The sequence below is a fragment of the Sphaerodactylus townsendi genome, linkage group LG12 (assembly GCF_021028975.2).
Source record: "Sphaerodactylus townsendi isolate TG3544 linkage group LG12, MPM_Stown_v2.3, whole genome shotgun sequence".
In the NCBI taxonomy this organism is placed as follows: Eukaryota; Metazoa; Chordata; class Lepidosauria; order Squamata; family Sphaerodactylidae; genus Sphaerodactylus; species Sphaerodactylus townsendi.
Window position 1 is genome coordinate 38,415,889 of NC_059436.1, and position 26,056 is coordinate 38,441,944.

The following is a 26,056-nucleotide window of genomic DNA, read 5'->3' on the forward strand; positions in this document are numbered from 1 at the left end:
AGATGGACTGGTAAATGCAGATTATACAAAACAAACATAAGATTTTTGTAGGATTTTTAAAATGCCATGGCATCATTTCTGGTTTTGTAATTACCCATTAAAGAAGGTACATGCTACCATTCTGCAGTGAAGGCAGAGAGACCTTGCTGGTGTTATAGGGAAGACTTTTTTTTGTTAAATGAAGAGTAGCTTGGTTCAACCTGCGTTAGACTTCAGCACCATCTACTGTTGAATAAAAGATTAACACCACCCATAGTTCCCTACTGTCTTCCTCTTCTCAATCACCAGGACACGTTCATCACAACTCTCTCTGGCTTGAAAGTTTTAGACATGGCATTTTTGGTCACCCCCTTTGGCAAAACATAAAAAGCCTAACATCAAGTAAATGTTGAAGAATCCTTTGGCTTGGAATATATTGCCCTTCTCCAATTATCAGGAGGCTTGGTATTCCCAAAGTATTGGTCTATCAGCTGCTCTTAGGGTTTGACAAAGACTTACAACAGTGCCCAAATTGCAACCCAAAACCCGCATATTTATCGCAAAGTGCCAACATGGCAATTTAACCTGAATACTGAGGTTTTACTTTAGAAAAAACGAGTTGCTCCGAGGCGCACGTTACTCGGGAGTAAGCTTTGTGAAGTAACTGTGCAACGCTTCGAACAGGTGAATCACGACCCTAGGAGGGTTTACTCAGAAGCAAGGTCAGCCTAGATGTGGGGGGGGGGGATTTTCTGCTCCCCCCACATGACGAACTCTGTGCGCGCGTGCCCACAGAGAGGGCTCTGAGTGCCACCTCTGGCACGCGTGCCATAGGTTCACTACCACTGACCTACAAGCTCCAGCTCTCCCTATTTACTAGAGTCTCTGACAATGTCCCTGCTGAAATTACTGACCTTGCTGTATCACAAAGGTAGGTTTTGGGGGGTTCCCTCTCCAGGTGTTGTTCTTCAGAATGTAATTCCTTCTCCATTGTCTCCAGAAGTTAAATTTCAGAGAAGGGAATAGATGCATCTTGCACACGCATAAATATTAAGGCACTAGGCAATGTACAACCTCCTATTTCATGCCCTGCAGCTGTTCAAGGACATTGTGAACTATAGTGTGTCAAAAGTTCTTTCATAGAAGAGCAGCCATTCTGCACAAGCCCCTGAAAACGTGTTGCAAATGTTTTCATCCACACAGACACAGTTTGTCTGCACTTACCCCCTCGAAAAATGCTTCCTCGCCACCATTTTGTGGTCATTCTATTTTTTTAAAAAAACCTTCTTAGATTTGTAGCTATGAAGCTTCAAAGCCTTGTGATTCTCTAGGGGTCAGGTCTACATAGCTACGTAGACATACCCCCCCCCCCCGATAATTTTAAAAACCTGATGGAAATACAGCACAAGATGGCTAACATGAGCTCAGAAAGAGGCAACAGTGAGGAAATCTGGTGACTGTGCAGAGGTGTGGGAATCGCTTTAAAGAGATCACACGCCATCTCTTTGGAAAGATAAAATTAGAGAATATACTGTAATGACTAAAGTAACACACCTCGTAAACAGATGGTCAGAACAAGAATTTGATGAGAAATGGGAATTTTATTTGTTATTTGAGGCTGAATTGACCATGTAAGAAGAAGAAGAATATTAAGAACACTAATTTGTTAATTATTAAGATACCAGAAATTGTTTATTATTGATGCTTTAGAGCCAATGGACAGAAGGTAGTAAATTTTAAAATGCTCTCTCTAATGATATCAGTTTTGTAATCTGCAGATCCAATGTGCTAGAGTTAATACTAATACTGTTCCTGGGTAGCTGTATTATTTTTTTCTTTTCTTTTCTTTTCCTTTTGGGGGGGGTTATATTTTCTTTTTTGTCTATCAATTATAATGAGAAAATCAATAAAAATATTAATAAAAAAGAGAGATCATGCAACAAGTGAAAGAAAACCAAAACTTAAAAAAATATATCACTAGGGAACAGCATACAAATAAAACATTTTCAGGCAGGAAATAAAATGTTTTGGGCCAAAAAACCATGTGGAACTCCATGAAGGAAACATTTTATTTCCTGACTCAAAAGGTTTTATTTGGTTTGTGTGGAAAGAGACACAGACTGCCAAAGCAGTGGAGCCTTTAGCAATACGTCTCTTCCTATTCTACCCTTCTTCTAAGGAGATCAGGGTGTCTTTACGTATATTTCCTCATTTTTATCCTCACATCAGTCCTGAGGGGGAGAAAGAGCGATTAGCTCAAGATCACTCAGTGATCTTCTGTGGAAGAATCTGAACTTGCTCCTGGCCCTCTAAGATTCTAGCCTCGCATTGATTTGTCTTAGGCCCTTTCTGCATGTGCCAATTAAACCAGGATAACACCAGTAAAAAAAACCCGGGTTGGGGAGGAACTTTGCATGGATCCCACTCCTAACGCGGATCCACTCCACATTCCCCCCTCCAACCTGGGTTATTCAAGAATCATGGACGGATTCCGCATGGGCCTAAAACAGTGGTGTGAAAATGGGGTAAAAGGGTTTAAAACAGTGTAAAAGGGTTTACACCATTTTCACAGTTTTCACACCGCTGTTTTTGGCCCATGCAGAATCCGCCATGATTTTTGCAATTCTTTTGGTTTAATGCACCTCGCAGCCGCGGCCAAGCAAACAGCTGGGCAGGAAGTGCATTAAAATGAAAGAATCTCAGGTGTGTTTGGTTTTCCCTGGTTCCCATCTGCGCAGGCATGGCTCCCTATGCAGGCACACAGGGCCTTATCGTGGCTCTGGGGGATCAGCCCTGCCTGCCTGCGGAGGCAGGTAAGAACACAAGAAAAGGCGTGCCTCCATGTGGAGGCGCACACCCCGGCCAATACGTTCGGGACAGCCAGCCATGCAAACGGGCCGGGGCGAGGACTGGTTCATGTAATTTGCCTTTCACCCGAGTTTATTGGTCCATGTGGAAAGGGCCTTAGTGGTGTCTGGTGACACTTACTCAATGGCTCAAGAGCCACATGTTGTTTGACATGCCATCTGTGGCTGTTCTGAGAACTATTCTGCAATGTGGCACCTACCTTATGCTCAGGAAAGTAGGCAAGGTCTTTTCCCAGTGGTGACTGTGGTTATTGGTTCCCTTTAGGAAACAGCTGCTTCCAAAGAAATATAAAAGCCATGAGCCTGAGGCCCCTTCCGCACACGCAAAATAATGCATTTTCAAACCACTTTCACAACTCTTTGCAAGTGGATTTTGCCATTCCGCACAGCTTCAAAGAGCACTGAAAGCAGTTTGAAAGTGCATTATTCTGCACGTGCGGAATGAGCCTGAGATACAGAGCTCATGCTAGGAATGGAAGTAAATGTGCCTCTTTTGGTTGATGGTCATTGCAAATGCGGCCCCCTGCAAGCCACAAAGTACCACTTTTCTAACTGTAGTACCATATCAACTCTCCACAACAATAGTAGAGTTTGTACATAGAAGCTTTTTATATATATATAAAAAGAAGTGTTAAAACTGTGTGTCCATATTTTCATCTGTGAAATATTGATGAATGGGCTATGTTCATCTCCAAGCAGTGACATGTTTATTTCCCACACACATTTTAGAGTTCTGTCACGCTTGTGAGAAAGAAGAGACATATCTGGTTTTTGAAAGATACTGGCATCCAGTATTAAATCCATGTGTTTGGTAGTATGTTTCATTGGCTTTGAAAAAATTTCATGCCGAATTAATAGGATCAAAAGACAAAGATGCTCCATACCAGGATCTGAGAGATAAGGGTATTGATTTAGTACTTTCGCTTATCCAAAGACTTTGATAACATCGAAGGGAAAAAATCATTTGAGCAGGTAGCAACTTGGATAGTTGCAAATGCAGCTCAGAAGATGAGATCTACACGTTCATAACTCATTCACAGGTAGTAATTTAGAAATCCTTTGCTGATGGCAACTTTTAATTAAATTTGCAAGTTATCTTACACTTTCTTCAGTAGCTAAAAAAAAATCACGGATGTTTCAGTTATAGAAATGCATTTCCACGTAGTCTACAAAGTAATTGCTTAAAAAGGCAAGATGATTTTGGATTTCTCTGCAGAATTTGTATACCTGAGTTTTCATGGAAATTTATAATTAATAAAATCATCATGAAAATCAAAGCACCAGCAACATCATAAAGATCAACAGCAGCCCAGAAATCAACAGCAAAAGAGCCTGGATCTTGGAATCCCAAATCAGAAATGTTTGGTGGTCTTAAGCTGTCTCTGAAAAGAGCCAAGGAGAATGGTGAGATGAACATTACAGATGAGCCAATTACATGACAGTGGGGAAACCATCAAAAAGGCCCTGTTCCTGGTATATTACAAATGTGCTTCCACCCAAGAAAGAACCTGGAACAAGACTTCAAAGCCATATTTGAAAGAGCAGGAGAACTCCATACAGGAGTAGATGTTAATCCACAAGTCTTCTGTTTTGCACGCTGGGTGACACCTTTATCTCAAGTTGGAATAAATTTGCTGTGTGGAAATTACTTCATTTAGGACTTGATATATAAAGACATATTTTGAGAACTAGCTCTGAGAGACTGGAGGACCAAGAGAGGCAAACTTTGTGCAACTCAATTTTTCAGTCTACCATATTTATACAAGAGAGAAATGCCTTATTTATCCTCCTTGGATTCTGCAGTTCATTGGCCAGCATTTATGCCGGCATGTCTAAATGTCCTTCCATCCAATGTCATCCATGGTAGATACAAACATATTCCGTTACAGCAAAGACTATACTTTTTAGTTTCAGTGTTCCAGACTCCCTTTTGTACCTACTAATTGATTGCATAAGATTCCTCCATCAGGTGATAAAGGTGATAAAACTAATTAAATGCCTATTGTGTGACAAAGATTCTGCCATAACTGCAACAGTAACTACATTTTTAGCAGAAATAATTATTGAACTTATGCAAAAATGTGAAGAAATCACATTGTTTTCAGCTAATGGACCTTCTGAAGTGATATCCATAAGATCATTCAGGAACCTCAGTTAGAGGAATTACTATACATATGTTCTATTGTTGTTTGTTTTAAATGCCAAAAATGGTAATTCTGATTCTGAGTAGATGTTTCTTCAGGTAATGCTCTAGGACCCCAAACCAAAATTTAAAATTTGTAGGGACTAAAGTTTTGTAGGGGTGAGCCCGCGAACCCAGAAGAACCGCAGATAGAGCGCATGGAATGCCTGTGCCAGCTGCGGCCTTCTGGGTGCACAAGCTCCCCACCCTCTCGCCCAGTCCCCTGGCAGGTGAGTCACAGGTCAGCTGAGATGCCTGACTCCAGCTGTCACCAGGTGTTCCAGACAGAGGGGCAAAAGGGCTCTTCTGTGGCTCCTAGGTGTGTGGATTAGACTCCAGACGCTGACGCTTCCTCCCCAAGACGAGGGCAACCCCACATGACATGTATCATATGATATTCTCCCCGGGCTCTCCTCATTCCCATACACTTCCTATTGTAAACCCTAATAAAAGGTGCCAGGGCCGAGCGCACAGCAGAGTTGCCAGATCCAAGGATCCCGCACTTCCTGCTGCTGGCTCTCTCCATCGGATGATATCACCTGGTCAGCTTCTTTCCTTGCTTAATTTTGAAGTGGCACATGACTTCAAGTTTAGCAGTCTTTGTTTAAAATGGAGAAATCTATCACCACCTCTTCTCAATGATGGCTAAATAAAACATCCATTTCACAGACAATATGCTTCTGGGTTTGAAGTGTTGTGGGTAACAAGGAGAAAGTTATTACCTTCACACCCTGAGCAAGAGGTTCCAGAAGCATCTGGCTTGTTAATGGGCTAGAAGGAATCTTTACTCTGATCTAGTAGGGCTTAAGTGATTAAAGAGTTTTTAAAGGTGATTAACTGCATAGCAATATAAGAAGAATTTGTTGTTGCTGGCAAAAAAGTGCTAAGAAACAAAAATCTCCCACTCATCCAAGTCAGAATATTTGATCTCCAGTAACTTACCGGTAGCCATTTTTTATTTTGATTTCTCTAAAGTTTGAGTACTTTGTACACCTCACCAATGAGATTTTCCACATTAACTTGCTAGAATAAACCATATCACCTTTTTCAAGAAATAGAATGCTCATGACAGAACACTGAAATATATTCAGTTGTAGTCACCTCATCTCAAAAAGCTAAAAGGTACCATTAAAAAAGACAGAAAGATCCAGTGGCCACAACAGCTGATTCTTCCCTGTGAGGAAAAGCCAAAACATTTGGGGGTGTATTGACTTAGAAAAATGAGAACAAAAAGGAATAATTATTGAGATTTATGAAGTTATACATAGGGGGAGCAAAAGGGTAAAGAAATGGTTTTCTTTCTCTCCCACAGTATATTTGTGGGGAGGGTCTGCTAATTAAATTGATGAGTAGTAGATCCAGGACTAACAACAGGAAATACTTCTTCACTTGAGCTATAGTTAGCATACGGAACTTGCTACCACAAGATGCTGGGATAGCTGCTAGCTTGTGGCAACAAGAGGACACAAGACAAGACTAATTCACAGAGGAGAGATCTACCAACAGCAATGGTAGTTAATGAGAACCCCCAGAGACACAGAATGCCTTTGAATACCATCACTGGGTGGGGCATTATTTTCTTTGTCCAGCTGGTGGGCTTCCCAATCACGGAAATAAGATACTGGACTGGACGGGCCACTAGCTTGACCCAGCAGGGCTGTTCTTGTGAAAATGCACGCTGCAGAGCTGTGACTGCTGCTTTATAATAAGCTAAAAATGCCTTTAATGAATTTCATCCAGAAAGACTTGCATGCACTAATGAGTGTGGATATGTGCAGTTTGAACACAATGGCAATATTGGATGGGCAAAGGAGGGACTCTTTTGTGGACTGATTCTCCTGGAATCCAAGATAACGAAACCCAAGACCACTGATTTGGCCTTGCAGCAAGCAAGCACAACAGTGAACTCCAAAATATGTGCAGAATTGCACAGGAAAAATTTATGGGCTGAAAAAAAGATCAAAGGCTCGCTTTGAACTCTCCAAACCAAGCCCGTGGCATTCCTTGATCACATTTGTATGCCAGGATCAGTTGAGCTGGATTGCAGCAGAGCACCGCAGACCGTCAGCTTCGACAAACGGCTCCTGTCCTTAGAGAAGTCAAAGCCAGCACAGCAGTAAGACGTTAAAGTCTCAAATGTGAAATAGGTAAATGACATTTCTCTGCACGATAGAGAATTCCAGAATATTAGAAGGGGGAGGTGTTTCCTTACAAGGAGAAGATATTTATCGTATTTGGAAGTTAGGTAGACCGCGGTGCCTATTAGATTTTATCAAGCCTACCAGCATGGCCAATTGGCCATGCTGACAGAGGCTGATGGGAATTGTAGTTCCTGAACATCTGGAGAGCCGCAGGTTCCCTACCCCTGGTTTAGGGGCTCAGCTAGCACACACAACTCATCATTTTATGGCCAAAGTTGGATTTTTACAGGACCCAGAAATCCCGGTACTGGTTATTTGAGACAACACAGCTTTACTGCTTGTATTTATTTATTTAGGATATTTTCTATGCTTCTTCTTCAGAATCCTGCTCAAGGCACCTTATTGCTAAGATAACATAACAATATATAAGCAAGTTGCTGCACATAAGCATCTTTTAAATAGGCTTTTCCAAGGAAATAAAATAAGCACCATGCAAACCTCAAGGGGAAGGGCACAGAGAATAGGACTTCAGGGGCAGGTCAGAGCATAACTGGCAGACTAGATAGTCTAGAGAAAATGGTCTTTCAGGTACCAAGTCCTAGTCCCAAGACATTGAAGGCACTATGAATTGTGCCTGAAGATAGATAACCAGTGAAGATCTTTCCTCTTTGTTTTCTTTTTATTGATTTTATATCCTGAAAATTGTCAACATTGTTTTATTTGCTCCATCAAATGCAAATTCAATGGCATTAATTACATATCGTACATTGTCTTCCATATATCTTTTTGGCACAAAACCAAATTAATTTTTGTGAATCATTTTTTAATGCACTTTCTCAATATGGTCACTATTTGAGAGCCCCATCCGAGGGGTGGCAAATCTGCTCGGGGGAGTGATGCGTCAGCTGTACCGGCAGATCTGCCCTCCCTGGGGCACTGCTGGCATAGCGGGGCAGGTCAGGGATGTGGCCAGGGAGGAGCTGAAATTAGTCGTTTCTCTCCTGGCCATTGAGCATGCTATGCTGTCAGGTCACCATTTAGTCTTACAGTACACTTTTGGGTAGTGTAAGTCTATGAAGCCTAATAGGTGCTTCTTGCCAGTTTGGGTAGCCTCCCCACACCACGAGGAAGCCCCTTTGGGAGCAGTGGATTTTATACATGGACCTGTGGTTGGGGCTACTAGTTGTAAAAAGCTTGCAATCCACATTCAATCATGATATTGGTATTGTGAGAGTTCCAGATCATTTCCTTCTTTATGAATCAGAGTTGAATGAATGAATAAGAACATAAGAACTAGCCTGCTGGATCAGACCAGAGTCCATCTAGTCCAGCACTCTGCTACTCGCAGTGGCCCACCAGGTGCCTTTGGGAGCTCACGGGCAGGATGTGAAAGCAATGACCTTCTGCTGCTGCTGCTGCTCCTGAGCACCTGGTCTGCTCAGGCATTTGCAATCTGAGATCAAAGAGGATCAAGATTGGTAGCCATAGATCGACTTCTCATCCATAAATCTGTCCAAGCCCCTTTTAAAGCTATCCAGGTTAGTGGCCATCACCACCTCCTGTGGCAGCATATTCCAAACACCAATCACACGTTGCGTGAAGAAGTGTTTCCTTTTATTAGTCCTAATTCTTCCCCCCAGCATTTTCAATGTATGTCCCCCTGGTTCTAGTATTGTGAGAAAGAGAGAAAACATTTCTCTCTGTCAACATTTTCTACCTCAGGCATAATTTTATAGACTTCAATCATATCCCCCCTCAGACGTCTCCTCTCCAAACTAAAGAGTGTCACTTCTCCTCATAAGGAAGGTGCTCCAACCCTTCAAATCATCCTCGTTGCCCTTCTCTGCAAAATTTTTTTTCTATCTCTTCAAATATCCTTTTTGAGATGTGGCGACACCAGAATCGAACACAGTACTCTAAGGGCGGGTTGCACTCCACAGCTTTATATATGGGCATGACAATCCTTTGGTAGTTTTATTATATCAACTCCTTTCCTAACTATCCTCGTGCATATAGCTTGCCTTTTTTTCACAGCTGCCATGCATTGAGCTGACATTCCTACGGGAACTATCAACTAAGACGCCCTAGTCCTCCTTTCCTGGTCTGTGACTGATAGCACTGCACCTTTGTAGCATGTATGTGAAGTTTGGATTTTTTGCCCCTATGTGCATCATCACTTTGATTTTGCTACATTGAACTGCATTTCGCCATTTCTTAGCCCAATCACCTAATTTATCAAGGTCCGGCTGGAGCTCTTCTCAAGAATCCTTTGTGGTTCTCACCACCCCTGTATAATTTGGTATCACCTGCAAACTTCCCACACCACGCTTACCCACTCCCAGTCAAGCAGGGTCATTTATTACTAAGTTAAAGAGCACTGGTCCCACATTTTATCCTTCTTGGGGACACTCACTCTCTACATCTCTCCATTGTGAGAACTTCCCATTTATACCCAATTCCTTTTCTATTTCCTGTTCCTCAACCAGTTTTTTAATCCATAGGAGGACTTCCCATCTTATTCCTTCACTGAGCTTTTCTCAACAGTCTCTGGTGAGGAACTTCTGTCAAAAGCCTTTTGGAAATCTAAGCAGACAATGTCCACTGGTTCCCCCTTATCCACACATGCCTGTTTACACCCCTCAAAGAACTCTAGTAAGTTTGTAAGACAGGACTTGTTCTCTGCAAAAAGCCATGCTGACTCTTTCCCTCAGCAGGTCTTTGCTTTTCTACATGTTTAATAATTTTATATTTAATTATAGATTCTACTAATTTACTACGAACAGATGTCAAACTGACTGACCTGTAATTTCCTGGGTCCCCCCTAGACCCTTTCTTAAAGATTGGTGTGACATTGGCCATCTTCCAGTCTTCTTGTGGGATGGAGTGTTAAGATTTCACTTGATAAGTTGCATATTAAAGTGAGAACATCAGCAAAATTTCATGCTTGAGCTCTTTAAGAACTCCTTGGATGAATGCACCAAAGCTTTGTGGGATTTGGTAGCATTTAGTTTATCAATGGCTGCCAGAACTTCTTCCTTGTCTACCACTATCTTCACTAGTTCCTTGGATTCACCTCCTTGATTCAGCTTGATTCAGGTGTAGTTTTCCTCACCTCCTCTTGGGTGAAGACAGATGCAAAGAATTCATTCAGCTTCTCTGCAATCTCCCTTCATCATTTAACGGGCCTACCACTTCCCTAGCAGGCTTCCTGCTTTTGATGTACTTGAAAAACTGTTTGTTACTGGTCTTGATGTTCGCAGCCATGCGTTTCTCATAATCCTTTTTTGCCTCCCTTACAGCTAACTTGCTTCTCTTTTGCCACCATTTGTGTTCTCTCTGGTATTCTTTACTATAGTTTCTTTTTCTTTACTATAAAGTTCTTTGCTATAAAGTTTCTTTTTCTGTCACAGCTCAGGTGACAGCAACCCAAGGCATGAATGAAAGCCAAGATGGGGGAGAAGGGTAAATCCTAGGTGAACAGATTTACTCTGCCCAGTTTGAATCTTATTCTAGTTTCACATTATCAGAATGTGGTTCTGTATACTTAACAATGAAGGAAAAGCCTGAAGTTTTTCTACTGGGACTAACGGAAGATGATATCCCAAAGCCATAGACTGCTTTCCACGTATATGGGTACTGCTGCAAGGACGCTACATATACAGAAATGGAGAGGAAAAAGTACCAACAAAGGAAGATTGGATACAGAAGGTCATAGAATGTTCAGAAATAGTAAAACTAACAACCTTTTGAAAGGACAGTAAAACAGAGGTTTGTAGAAAACTGGAACCCTTGTAAGGACTACCTATTGAAAAAATATGGTAGAAGAGAAATGATTGCAGGATTTGGGATTTAAAATAGAACTGCAGACTGAAATAGAATATTAGAAATGATCAAGTGTAAATGATCAATATTGCTCCCTTTTAAATAAATGCATGAACCTAGAACGGATTAGAATTCAACAATGGGTTAGCAGGAAGTCATTATTTGGTTATTTTCCTTTTTTGTTATTTCATGTTCTTGTTTTGTACTGAGGAGGTGGTGGTGTGAACGTGCTTATGGTTTTGTTGTTTTTTGTTCTGAAAAAATTGGGGAAAATGGGATTCAGTATAAACAACATATCCTCCAATTAAAAGTACTAGCCTTATGCAATTTGCGGGGGCAAGTGTCCTCGTTCTCTAAAATTAATAATGCACCCTAACATTAAAAGTACTAAAAGTAATTAAGAAAATACTACAAAGTTGCTTCGGGTGGGGAAAAAAAATCATAAATCCCTAAAATAAACAAAATGCATCGCTGCTCAGTGGGCATGCAGGCTTCGCGGTTGTAAAAGAAAGAGGGGAGAAGAACACCAAATGATCCCCTAAATAAGACATTTCTGCAACGGCGCGTCCGCTCCAGCTTCCACCGACGCTCCCTCTCCTTAAAGGATCGCTGTTCTAGGCGCTCTTCTCGTTTGCTATTGGCGCACACGTGACAAGGAAGCGGAAGCTCGGTAGAGGGGGAAGACGGGAAAGAGGAAGGGCTCGCATTTCCTTCTGCTGCTTGCTTGCTTGTTTGTTGCTCTAGGAGAGGTGTTGAGGCTGTGATGCGGGGATGGGGGCGACGCTGATGCCTGGGACTCTGTCCGCCAGGTGAAGGGAGGTCCCCTCGCTGCTCCTTCTCTCCCTCAGGTAAGGGCTCGCCCCTGCTTGTATTCCTGTCCCCGAGGCCTGTGTGGAGTGGTCAGGAGACAAGTTAGTGGTAGCTGTGTGGAGGTTCCATGGACGGAGGCAGTCAACCTGTGAATTCCAGATTGCTGGGGGAACAACAGGGGAGGAACAAGTTGATGATAGCTGTATGGAGGTTCCATGGACAGAGACAGTCTACCTCGGAATTCCAGATTGCTGGGGGAACAATGTGGGAGGAACAAGTTGATGATAGCTGTATGGAGGTTCCATGGACAGAGACAGTCTACCTCGGAATTCCAGATTGCTGGGGGAACAATGTGGGAGGAACAAGTTGATGATAGCTGTATGGAGGTTCCATGGACAGAGACAGTCTACCTCAGAATTCCAGATTGCTGGGGGAACAATGTGGGAGGAACAAGTTGATGATAGCTGTATGGAGGTTCCATGGACAGAGACAGTCTACCTCGGAATTCCAGGTTGCTGGGGGAACAATGTGGGAGGAACAAGTTGATGATAGCTGTATGGAGGCTGTCTCCATGGGACAGAGACAGTAGCTCCACTCTCAGAATTCCAGGTTGCTGGGGGAACAATGTGGGAGGAACAAGTTGATGATAGCTGTAAGGAGGTTCCATGGACAGAGACAGTCTACCTCAGAATTCCAGGTTGCTGGGCGGAAACAGTGGGGGAGGGCTGCTGCGTTTATTCTCTGTTTATTATGGGCTTCCTGGAAGCAACTGGCCCTTGCCACCGTCAGGGGATTGGGGAAAAGGGCAGGATTGTCAGATCTGTGTTGTTCAGTCTCTGGTGCTTACTCTCTCATTTACTTTTCTCCACAGCTAAAAAAAAACGTATAGGAGGCTTGCTATGTAGATTTTTGTTTCACCCAGCAGTGGTGGTCTTGTATTATGAAAATAAGTAGTTTTCCTACAGCCTGTTTCAAAAGTTCTGTATCCTTTGTGAGTGCGTGCGTTCACTTGATTGTTAGTATTACCCTATAAGGTTGGTCAGAACAACCAGTCTATATGGGTGTAGCTGAGAAAGAAAGAAAGAAAGAAAGAAAGAAAGAAAGAAAGAAAGAAAGAAAGAAAGAAAGAAAGAAAGAGTTTTGCTGGATTAATGGTAGACAGGAGGCTTTGTCTGGGGACTTTGGGTTCACTGCTCAGCCTGTTAGCTGCTATGTTGTGGCAGTATGTTAATCGAGGAGAAAACCTCAGCTTGATTTTTCAGACCTTTTGACTTGTTGATCCCATTTGGCGGGGGAAGGGTGGAGGTAATGGAGGAACAGGGCATGCTGTGATTGCTGTTTTGCATTAATCTCCCTCTGGTTATTGACTGTATTATTATATAACTCAAGGACATATGCAATACTCCCAAGGTGTTGATCAGACTTGCTATGCTTCATGTATATTCGAATTATTCTTTGGTGTTTTCATACCCACGTGGAGCCTTCCTAGAGAGCATCCCTGTGATTCCCATCCTCCCTGCCCAGAAAACATTGAGAATCCAACTTCCAACTCAGTTGTTTACTTTTAATCTCTCCTTGTGCACAGCTGCTCTGCAAGTTTCATTTTAAACACCTTTTAATTTTAAGACAATCCCCCTACGAAATCCCTAGGGATACCTATAGAGAATATGCTATGTTGTCTTTAGCTATAGTAGGATTTTCTTCAAAAAGAATCATTCTGTCTTGGGGATGCTGCTTGTATTTTGAAATGGCATATAGTTTGGCTCCCCATCTCAATCTGTCAAACTGTATTGTGGTTGGAATAACCCCTGAGCCTCTTATAGTGTAATATTCAGTTTTTCATTGATCTGGTAAGAAGACTTTAAAAGGGGCTTGGACAGATTTATGAAGTCGATTTATGGCTACCAATCTTGATCCTCTTTGATCTGAGATTGCAAATGCCTTAACAGACCAGGTGATCGGGAGCAACAGCCGCAGAAGGCCATTGCGTTCACATCCTACATGTGAGCTCCCAAAGGCACCTGGTGGGCCACTGCAAGTAGCAGAGAGCTGGACTAGATGGACTTTGGTCTGATCCAGCTGGCTTGTTCTTATGTTCTTAAGACCTAGTGGCAACATCACCCCCAAGCAGTCCTGGGTAGCTGGGCCAGTTAGGATTGTGTGTGTGTGGGGAGTGGGTGTTACAAGGAAGAAAAACAATGAACAGAGCTTTCTATTAAATCTGTAGCACTCAACTGATTCTGCCTTGGGTGTCATACATGGTCCCTCCTTTCCCGCTCACTTCATTTGTTTATTAGACTGAGCTGTCAAAGTGACTGGCTCAAGATCACCCAGGAAAATTCAAAACAGAATGAGGACTTGAACTCTCCAACTCTAGTTTGCCTCTAGCCATTACATGGCAGCTCTGTTCTCTTGTGCAGAAGTATGTCAGATGCCCTCTCTAGTTAAAAAATGCTTTAAAAAGACAAACTTGTGGTAACTGGAGCCTTAGTCAGCAGCAAGTCTTATGGGAAGACATTACTGGAATCCTAGGAGGAGATGTAATATTGTGCACCAAGTTCGCTGCTCCCTTACTATTTTGTGCTATTCTGCACAGCTGCAAAGTGCATCGAAAGTGGATTGGAAGTGCATTATTCTGCATGTGTGGAAGGGGCATGACTGTCTCTTCCATATGTATGTGCTGTATGTTATAGCATGGTAGTAATTAGGATTAGTAATTAGACTAAATCTCCATTGTGCTGAGTCTAGAAGCTAACACACAATTCCTGTTGATGACTGTTGTCATGAGGGTCATTTGCCAGCCAAGCCAGTTGACTCTGTGTGGTACATTTTGGGGAAAATATTGGTAGGCGATTACTGGAACTTGAGAGTCAGAGGAGGGCACTGAAGGAAAGCCAATGTGAGGAGACTCGAGTACTCAGAGAGGCAGAGATCCTTAGAGAGGGGAATGAAATACAAGTCTCTGTATGCCAGTGTTAGAAGTCTCTGAGCCAAGATCCTGGCAGTGGAATGCTTGGTGCTAAATGACAATGTAGGTATAGTAGGTGTTTGAAGAACCTGATGGAATCTGAGGTATAGTAGGCGTTTGAGGAACCTGATGGAATGGGAGAAATGAATGGGATGTTATTATCCCTGGATATAAGATCTATGGAAGGTATAGGGGTAGACATATTGGGAGTGGTGTTGCTCTGTTTAAGAGACAGTATAGAGTCCAAGTAGATTCCTTTGAAATGTGGTGTCAGAAAAGAGTGTTACGGATACCATGGAATGCCGAAAAACAAATAAATGGGTTCTAGAGCAAATCAAGCTTGAAATATTGTTAGAAGCTAACATGACTAAATTGAGGCTGTCATACTTTGGACACAAGAGTCACTGGAAAAGACAGTAGTGCTAGGAAAGGTTGAAGAACATAAGAACTAGCCTGCTGGATCAGACCAGAGTCCATGTAGTCCAGCACTCTGCTACTCACAGTGGCCCACCAGGTGCCTTTGGGAGCTCACATGCAGCATGTGAAAGCAATGGCCTGCTGCTGCTGCTCCTGAGCACCTGGTCTGCTCAGGCATTTGCAATCTCAGATCAAGGAGGATCAAGATTGGTAGCCATAGATCGACTTCTCCATAGGCCTACCTGTTGAATCCTGATGTCAGAACTGAGCATTCTATCAGTTTCTACCAGCATGGCCAATTGGCTGGACAGAGGTATGATGGAAATTGTAGTTCCTGAACATCTGGAGAGCCGCGAGGTTCCTGCAAATCTGTCCAAGCCCTTTTTAAAGCTATCCAGGTGAGTGGCCATTATCACCTCCTGTGGCAGCATATTCCAAACACCAATCACACGTTGCGTGAAGAAGTGTTTCCTTTTATTAGTCCTAATTCTTCCCCCCAGCATTTTCAATGAATGCCCCCTGGTTCTAGTATTGTATCCCAAAGGCAGCAGGAAAAGAGGAAGATCCAGCTTGGGACGAATTGACTGTGTAAAGGAAGTCATGGCTTACAAGACCTGAACAGGGCTGTTACCGATCGGGCGTTTTGGAGGACATTGATTCATAGGGTCACCAGAAGCAACTTGATGGCACTTAATGTGCCCATAGAGTCCATAAGAACATAAGAAAGAGCCTGCTGGATCAGACCAGAGTCCTATCTAGTCCAGCACTCTGCTACTCAAAGTGCCCCACCAGATGCCTTTGGGAGCTCACATGCAGGATGTGAAAGCAATGGCCTTCTGTTGCTGTTGCTCCCAAGCACCTGGTCTGCTAAGGCATTTGCAATCTCAGATCAAGGAGGATCAAGTCCAATAAGCTAGATAACATTAAGGGTATTGCTGTGGGTAGAGATACCAGTCCCTAAAGTTTGCCTTTTCTACCATTAAATCTCTAACATAAATTGTCTTTTCCTGTACTCTTTGGAGGCTTCACATATTTATCAGTTTAGACAAACTGAGGACTCTGACTTAACACTCCTGGAAATCACTTTTGGAACTCTACATCGGATCTCAATGTTTTGTTCCTTGTGGTATTTAATTATTATTAATGCTTGAAAAGTTCTTGCAGAAGAATTTGTACTCAGCAGATCTCGTATTTCAGACAAGAAGCACTGAATCAAAAAGGTGATAAATCGACTTCTATTAATACAGTGTGAGACGTTAACTCTTGCGTGTTATTGGAAAGAGCAGTCTGCTGGCTCTGGGCTGCAGGTAGCTTCTCAAGCATTGCCCTGTTATCCCCCCCCCCCTTTATGCAGGCCAGGGTTTGGCCCTGGCCTGGATGGGAGACCTGAATAGACCGCCATGAGGCAAAATGTTAATGTAATAATGCTACAAGTTTGTAATCGCCACCCTGACCTAAATCCCTTTCCATTGGAAATGTCATGAATACTATTTCTTTTATGTAGATTTGCATTCTTTTCCATCCCAAAAGCTCAGAACAGGGGAGAGGGTTAACAAAAGCAACACAGATAGCAGGGACAATTAAATTCAGTCAGCCTTCAATCAGCAAGGTAAGAGCTAGCCTGGTGTAGTGATTAAGGTGGACTCTGATCTAGAGAACTGGGTTTTCCCATGCCTTCATCTGAGTGGCAGGCTCTTATCTGGTGGACTGGTTTGTTTCCTGCTTCCCTGCTCCTGCACATGAAGCCTACTGGGTGACCTTGGGCTAGTCACAGTTCTCTTTAAATTCTCTCAGTCCCACCTGCCTCAGAAGCTGTCTCTTGTGGGGAAGGAGTTTGTAAGCCACCTTGAGTCTCCTCACAGGAGACTCAAGGTGAAATAGACCGCCATGAGGCAAAATTTTAATGTAATAATGCTACAAGTTCAAAAATGTAAATCCAAAATGTTCTTTTTCTTTCACAACACAGTCCTGAGCTGCCGAAGCCAGCAGGGTTAGGCTTCCAGAAACTACTTAGTCTTGAACGCTGGCAATTCTGTAGTGGGACATCTGTTCATAATTTGGGGTTATGTCAGCTATTCCCTACATCTCTACTTCTGTTCCTGCTGATGCATCAATAGCATATTCCATGGTTGCACTAACAGGGGGCATGCGGATGAAGTGGAGGCGTTTTCCAAGGTATGCTGTTTTTGGATCTGTGCCGTAGGTGCCATCTTGGCTTTACTGTGGGAACCAAAACTAAGATTTTGTCCTGTGATCCGTTTCCGATTGGGTCACACCCAACCCATAGCTGAAACGAGCTTGTTCTGATGACCATAAATTTGTTTCTAGTCTCGCAGTGCCTATGACTCGCGCCCATTATACTGTGTGTTGACTGCAGCGCTTTGTAAATATCATTAATGCTTCGTATGTCAAAAGTAATGATGTTGTTGGGTTACAGTTCCTAAGAAAAAGAAACGGGAGAGTAGGATGGCTTTGTTTTCAATGTATGTTTTAGTTTATTAGTATCCTGCTGGAAACATCCCCTCCTGCCTGGGCCTCCCAAGTATGAACAAATGTGATGTAGGTATTTAACAATATGAAATTCTCTTCCAGTGCTAACGGCTCCCTCTCTAGTTGCTTCTGAACATTTGGTTGAGAAATTCATCTCTTCCTAGAGCAAGAGTCCCCAACCGTGTTGAGCCTGTAGGCAGCTCTGCATTCTGAGAGAGTGGCAGGTGCAACCACAGAATGGCTCCCATGGAAAGTCTGCCATAGCCTTTCTGCCTCACATTAAAAATCCTTGACCAAAAAATCTGCACAGCCAATCAGAAACTTTGCTGGTCAAAGACCTCACCTAGCCCTGCCCTCTTTTTAAAAACTCTTGGCAGGCACCAGGGGAGGTGTCAGCGGATGGTAGATTTTGTTCCTAACTTTTCGCCTGCATCTGTGGCCGCCATTTTTAGAGGGGTATCACAGAGGGACACAGTGTGTAACAGACTTCCCTCTGTGATACACCTCTGAAGATGCCAGCCACAGATGCAGGCGAAACGTTAGGAACAAGATCCACCAGACCACGGCCACACAGCCTGGAAAACCCACCAGAACCAGAAATTATTTCCGATTGGCCTCAATGGCTGTGGTGGAGGGAATCACTTGAACTTTGTCTGTTTAGGGCGTTGTAAGTTTCCACCAGTACTTTGGACAACAATCTTGGAAGTTGTAGGGCACCTAGGTATGTGTATGGTTGTTTACCAACTGAAGCTTCTTCAGTGTCATCACCTTGTTTGTGAATCCCCCTGCTAAGGGCCTCACCATGCAGCAGGAAACCGATGGAAGAGCAAAGCCAGTCGGTACTCTGACTAATGTGTTGACAAATGATTTAGAGCACGGGTGTCCAACTCTGGCCCTCCAAATGTTTGTGGACTACAATTCCCATCAGTCCCTGCCAGCATGGTCAATTTCTAATCTTGCATTGCAAACTGAGGGCTGTAACTGAACACTCCTGAAAATCAGTTTTAGAACTGCACATTGGATCTCAATGTTTGGTTCCTTGTGATTGCAGGGGCTGATGGTAATCATAGTCCATGAGCATCTAGAGCAGTGGTTCTCAACCGTCCTAATGCCGTGACCCTTTGATACAGTTCCTCATGTTGTGGTGACCCCCAACCCTAACATGTATCCATTTTACAGATGGAGAACACTGATGCAGAGAGTCTTAGGCGACCCCTGTGAAAGGGTCGTTCGACCCCCAGGTTGAGAACCACTGATCTAGAGGGCCAGAGTTGGACACCCCTGATTTAGAGGTTTCCCAAGGTGAACAGTAGCAAAAACAGCGTACTGACCTTTGTTATCTCTCTCTTTGTGATAGGTTCAGAAAGCGGAGCTGCAAGAGTACCGTCTTCAAGCCTCCCAGCAATTACACCAGCCTGTTCCCCATCCCAATACCGTCTGATCAGTCACAGCCCAAACATGGGCATTTTCAGCAGCGGCACCATCCCTGTGGGACAGCCTTCCAGAGGAGGTTAGGAAGCTGCCTGCCTCACGACACACTGCAGAGCTGTATTACTTGGGAGGGTCCTTTGGTGGACCCTGTCTGTTTAACCTTCTGTCTGTTCTAGGAAGTTAAGATCTATGAGCGGTGTAATACTGTTATTTTTCGAACTAGTCTTGTACTATGCTTGTTCAGTTTGTATATGTGCTGTTTAGATCATGTGTGTATAATTAAACAAAACTGAAAAACACAGAGACTGCTCCAGACATGCAAGTAGCTCCTTGCTTGTGGTGGGCCATAATAGCCTCTGGGCAAGCAGGCAAGGAATCCTTTGTATGCTGGTACAGGGTTGGTCCATCCCCCTTCCCACTTATTTACTGTGTGCCTTCAGGGACTAATACAATTTTTTTGCAATTTAGTAACTTTTGTCGAAAACTTTCACGGCCAGATTCAACTGGTTGTGGTGGGTTTTCCGGCCTGTGTGGCCATGGTCTGATAGATCTTGTTCCTAATGTTTCGCCCGCGTCTGTGGCTGCCATCTTCACAGGTGTATCACAGAGAGAAGTCTGTTTAGACACAGTGTGTAATGGACATCTCTCTGTGATACACCTCTGAAGATGCCAGCCACAGATGCAGGCAAAACATTAGGAATAAGATCTACCAGACCACGGCCACACAGCCCGGAAAACCCACAACAACCAGTTAGTAACTTTTACTTATTATTTTCTGCACTTAGGTTTCCCCTTTTCTATTGAGGCACTCAAAGCAGTTTAGTTTTCATTCCTTAAGCAATAAACAGTAGAAATGTATTGTTGAAGGCTTTCACGGCCGGAATCACTTGGGTCGTGTGTGGTTTCCGGGCTGTATGGCCATGTTACAGCATTCTCTCCTGACGTTTCACCTGCATCATCTGATCATCTGAAGGATGCCAGCCACAGATGCAGCCACAGATGATCCTCTGAAGATGCCAGCCACAGATGCAGGTGAAACGTCAGGAGAGAATGCTGCTAGAACACGGCCATACAGCCCGGAAACCACACAGCACCCAACAGTAGAAATGTTGAGGCCGTTGGTTTCTTTAGGAGCCGGTTGCGCGAGTTTTCTGGCCAGGGTATTTTTCTCCTTGGGGAAGAAGGGTCTTTCAGGGTTTCCTGCTTGTGAGGATTTGTTTGCAAAGCTGGCCTGCCATGATATGCAGTGTTATCTTCTCTTGCAGCGCACTACTGAAGCTGGGATGAAATGGAGTCCGGGACAAATTCTTTCCGAGTGGAGTTCCCCGATTTCTCGAGCACCATTCTGCAGAAACTGAACCAGCAGCGCCAGCAAGGGCAGCTCTGTGATGTTTCTATTGTAGTCCAGGGTCATCTCTTCCGAGCTCATAAAGCTGTCCTCGCGGCCAGCTCCCCTTACTTCTGCGACCAGGTGCTCTTGAAGAACAGTCGCCGAATTGTCCTGCCCGATGTCATGAATCCTAGAGTATTTGAGAACATCCTTTTATCCTCTTACACTGGGAGGCTGGTGATGCCTGCGTCAGAGATTGTCAGCTACCTGACTGCAGCGAGCTTCCTTCAGATGTGGCACGTCGTGGACAAATGCACAGAGGTGTTGGAGGGGAATCCATCCATCCTTTGTCAAAAGCTGAATCGCAGCAACGACCACCAGTCTCCAAGCAGTAGTAGTTACAATGGCCTTGTGGAGAACTTTGAGCTGGGAACTGCGGGACAAACAGACTTTCACAAAGCCCAGGATCAGAGGGACGCGGAGAATGAAGAGGAAAGCTCTAAAGATGAGTTGTCGTCTCAGCTAACGGAACAGGAGTATCTTCCCAGCAACTCTTCTACGGAACATGACCGGCTGAGCACGGGGATGACCAGCCAAGATGGGGAAGAGGGAGCTAGTGACGGCGCGGAATATCAATACACCCGGCCTATCTATAGCAAGCCCAGCATTATGTCTCACAAACGGTGGGTCCATGTGAAACCCGAGAGGTTTGTGCAGGACTGTGAAGGGACGGAGGTACACACTGCTTACGATGAGCACCAGGTCTCTGAGTCCATGAATGCCATACAGGTGGATCACTCGGTTCAGACTTCCAGCTCTGAAGACTTCCATGTTGCCGTGAAAAAAATGGAAACCGAATTCAAGCAAGCTGGCGAGAGCAATTACGACGAGCAAGTCGACTTCTATGGTTCTTCCATGGAAGAGTTCTCTGGGGAAAGAACCGATGGAAACCTAAACATCCACAGGCAGGAAGCCACAGTGGCTGCTGGATACGGGGAAAGCCTCGACGTGCCCTCAGGAATCAAAGAAGAAAATGCCCTTTCTGGGTTTTCTACAGCTGATAAGCTCTACCCTTGTCAGTGTGGCAAAAGTTTCACCCACAAGAGCCAAAGGGACCGCCATATGAGCATGCATCTAGGTCTCCGGCCTTATGGGTGTGGCGTGTGTGGCAAGAAGTTCAAAATGAAGCATCACCTGGTTGGCCACATGAAAATCCACACGGGCATCAAGCCCTATGAGTGTAACATATGTGGGAAAAGGTTTATGTGGAGGGACAGTTTTCATCGGCACGTCACGTCTTGTACCAAGTCATACCAGGCCTGTAAGGTGGAACAGAACACTACTGAGATGAACTGAAAGGGAACCCCTGTGCACAGCTGTTCAGCAGAGTCAGCAGAATGGATGCATCACACAGAGCGGGCCCAGGACTTGCCGTTCAAAATGATCTGGTTTAAAGTGATTTCTGTGGCATAGGTGGGAACACCTGTAAAGGTGAGCGAGGATGCCAGCCTGCAAAGCACTCTCATAGAGTTCTCTGCCGAGACTGCAAACTGCAAAGCCAGCTAGAGCAGTGGTACTTTATTGTGGTTATAATTGTTGCTATTTATTGTTTGTCTTTCAATAGCACTTGGGCACCACCTTTGAGGGGCTGCTTTGGACATTGAAAATTCCCAGAGGCAATGTGTGTGCAGGTGCTTCGAGCCCCAGAATTTCACAGCTAGGTGGAAACGTTCAATAATTGTGCTGCGTGGATCAGCCATCTGCAGTGCCTGCATTGAGTTGACAGAATCGGTGCGCGAACAGGTACCTGTCTGGAACCAAAAGTCTGATTAGATATCTAAAACATGAGCCACTGACCGACGCTCAGACAGCTTTAACAAATGGCTGCTCTTTGTTTGGTTGAACTTTGAGTTTCCTTGACCATCTGTTTGTCTTGGCAGAGTACGTCTGCTTCCTGCTTTTTAAAAACTTTTTGTAAAGCACTTGGGCTATATTGTGATGAACACTAGGGAAGAAATAAAACATATGCTCATAATTCACCCCCCAACCCCACCCTACCCACAGTGCCTGATGCAATTGCCAGTTACGTTTAGTCTTTGCTTTCTGCCATACAGACAAAAACGTTCTTTTCTGACACTTGGGGGTTAAAGCACACATTTTCATCTGGTGTAGATTTTTATGCTGTTTAAGAAATCTGCTAAATGATTGTTAATTTGCCAGGACTTCGGAAAGATAATCTGTATACTGATTCTTCTGGATTCGTAGGAAAAGCTAAGGCAGGGGTACCCCAACGTGGTGCCTGCTGACATCTTTTCTGGGGCCCGCCAGGTGTTTTTAGGAAGTGAGTGAGGCCAGGCAGGGCTTTTGCCCAGCAAGGCTTCTGACTGTCTACTGGAGATTTGATTAGCTGGGCAATTAAAAAAAAACATTGCCTTGGCAGGAGCTGCTACCACAGCTCAAGAATCTACACTGTGTCATAAGAACATGCCTGCTGGATCAGACCAGAGTCCATCTAGTCCAGCTCTCTGATACTCACAGTGGCCCACCAGGTGCTTTTGGGAGCTCACATTCAGGATGTGAAAGCAATGGCCTGCTGCTGCTGCTGCTGCTCCTGAGCACCTGGTCTGCTAAGGCATTTGCAATCTGAGATCAAGGAGGATCAAGATTAGCTGGGCATAAATCTGTCCAAGCCCTTTTTAAAGCTATCCAGGTTAGTGGCCATCACCACCTCCTGTGGCAGCATATTCCAAACACCAATCACACGTTGCATGAAGAAGTGTTTCCTTTTGTTGAAGGAAGTTAATGTGTGGCAATCGTTCTGGGCTGACTTTGCCTGCAGCAGCGACTTTATTGTTGTGGCCACCAGGCCTTGTCAGAGTTCCAAATGTGGCTGCAGACTCAGAAAGGATGGGGACTTCTGAGCTAAGGAGAACTAAGCTCCTTGCTCTGGTCTCAGACCTGGAACTACAATTTCCCTCTTTGCCAGCTCTGGAAAAACTTGTGCAGGCGTTGCAACCCTGCAGGCAGTTCCTGAGCTTGACGTTTGCTCCGCAAAGGGTAAATTTTAAACACTGGATTCTTTTTGTAACCAGATATGGTTGCAAATCTTTGGTTTTGAGAACTGCAGGGGCTTTTCCTCCTCCCCCTCCCCCTTCTCCTTGCCCTATTTAGAGGCTGAATTCACAAGCTGGTGTAATTAAAGCTCTTATGCTGCTGTCTCCTTCCTCTCTTGCATTTGCTGTGGACAAAATGCTATGGATGGCATCAGTGGTGTTCATGACCTGGCAGAGCACTGTGGGTGTTTCCTTAGCAGAATAGTTAGCCAGTGCCAAGGGGCTCAACCAGTGCCAAGCTGGTCTTGTTTTACCAAACTGCAGCTTGTAGACTGGGAATGGGAGAAATTCAGCGGATTGTTGCATCTCAAAGCTATGTGCGTTCACCAAGGAATAGAAATATTTCTAAGGTCATTATCCCTTTGCCTCAGCACCCCAGGGTGTAACTGTGTTTTTCAGATTCACCATGTCGAGACTGTGAACACCTGACACAAGTAAGGGTCGGCACAAGATGCTGCAGCTTTCCTTTTGCAGCTTACCGGCTCGGTGCTTTTCTTAGAAGTTTTAAATTTTGTCAGTCTTAAAAGCTCCTCCAAATTGGCCAGTCCACCTGCCCACTGAAAGCCAATCCTCTTAACTTGTCCGCTTCCTCCTCATGACGAATCTGTTGCTGGCCAAGGGGACTTGCATACAATCAATCAGCAGCGTGGTGCTCTTCTCCCCTTCTGATCTGAACTCGGCACTTCCAAGGAGGAAGTGGCAGTTGCTGACTCAGCCCTCGCGAACAGGGTCGCTCAGCGCAGGGATGTCCTTGCTAACACTGTAACCTGCTAAATGTACAGAAGCACTTTGTATTTAAAAACAACAAAGAACCTTTATAAATGTTTTTTCTAGATGTAAAAAAAAGCTCTATCTATATATATTGCCTCTGGCTTGTTGTCTTCTTGTTGTCTGCTCAAGTTTTGTTTTGAATCTTGGAATTTTATAAGAGGTTCTTGGGTTACGTGAGCATTGGGATGGGGAGGTGTATTTGCAAGGGATAATTTCTGATTTTTAAAATGCCTGCCTGCCTTAGTGTCCAAGAAACTGCTTTTGGCAAAAATGGGCTCTTTTATTGGGGGGGGGAGAAGAAATGGGCTTTTTTTTCTGCAGTAATTCCCAGCTGTGGCATCCCATAATTCCCAGCTGTGACCTCTTCTATACTGCCTATAGGTAGCTATAACAAAAAAGATTTTCCTCGTACCCCGTCCTGATTGCCACCTTTTTTTAAAAAACCAAACTAGTTCTGCACTTGTGCCTTTCACCGTTGGCAGGAATGTAGAATTTAAGTAGCTGAGGCTTTTTTCTGGTCAGGAAGGCGGGATAACTTGAGAAGGGGGGATTTTGGTTGTTTAAATCCCTCATGTTGGGCATCCATCTAAAGTTAGGCAGCAAAGACAGTGATAACTCTGTTGTTCTGAAGTCCCTTGGCAACAACCCCAGGTGAATTGCTGGCCAAGCTCCATTCATTACTTGGGCAGGAGAAGTTTTTGCTCCAAGCCATGGGATCCTTCTTATCTGCTAGCTGGGTGCCCTCTTTGTTAAGGACACGTAACAGTCCTCGTTAATAACCCTGACTTGAAGCTTGAAAATGATAGTTAAGGCGGTAAGGGTATTTCACATGAATGAAAGATATACAAGAATTGCTGTCATGTTGTATTGTGGGGAACTACCTACCCCCACCCCACCCCGTCCAAGAAAACCCACTCTGGAATACTTGCACCACAATTTAACACCTTTTGGCAACTCTTACGTTAAATCCTGTATCTGTAACACCGCTCTCAAGCAGACTTTCTTGCCCTTGATCATCAGGCGTGAAGAATTGCCTTCTTTTGCCTTGTGTGAATAAGTCATCTGGGAGCTGCTACTGTGAAATGCTGGGCCCCAACTTCTGGGCTTCTACCTGGGGACCTAGTATTGTGGCTTTTGGGGAGGGGGTGAGACCCCATTTGTAAGTAATGGCCATGTTATGCTTGGCTTCCAATTATCAGCAAGGGAGTGCTCTTTAAAGCTGCCTTGTAAACCAGTCTGCAAAAGTTGCTAGCCATCATTCTTTTTACTAGATGGATTGGCTGTTGATCCATAATTATTTCTATCTAGCCTGCAAAAACCCCCTTCCTCAAAGTTTTCAACTGCTGGGTACATGGGGGCACTTTAGAATTGTCCTGCTGGCAGGTAGCCATTTACAAGCCTGACGCTTGGCAGTTTTTGCAGGCCACGGGAGAACGGTTCTTCAGAGGACTTGCTTAGAACATAGTGCCGCATCTATTGATGTGCCTGTAACACTTCCTACTCTGTGAATGCTTGGATTTGTAATTGACTTTTTCATGATTCAAAGGTGACTTTTAAAAATGTGTTTCTGACATTAAATCTGCAGGGAGTGGCTCGGTGCAAGACTGTATTCTGCTCTAAAACTAGGTTTTGAGAGTGGGTGAAACAGTCTTCTGGGACTGTTATGCCTCTGGCTCAGAGCTAAAGCATTGAAAAGTGGATGCAGGCTATTGTATAAGGCTAACCTACCCATGTG

General features: G+C 44.2%; 1 protein-coding gene across 1 annotated transcript; it reads left to right on the forward strand.

Moving 5' to 3' along the window:
• Positions 1-11,684: 11,684 nt before the first annotated feature.
• On the forward strand, positions 11,685-23,009 carry ZBTB43 (zinc finger and BTB domain containing 43). The gene is made up of 3 exons (XM_048511976.1): positions 11,685-11,839; positions 19,034-19,186; positions 20,373-23,009. Exon 3 carries the CDS (start codon positions 20,396-20,398, stop codon positions 21,791-21,793), a length of 1,398 nt encoding a protein of 465 aa, XP_048367933.1. The 5' UTR covers positions 11,685-11,839; positions 19,034-19,186; positions 20,373-20,395; the 3' UTR covers positions 21,794-23,009.
• Positions 23,010-26,056: the final 3,047 nt, after the last annotated feature.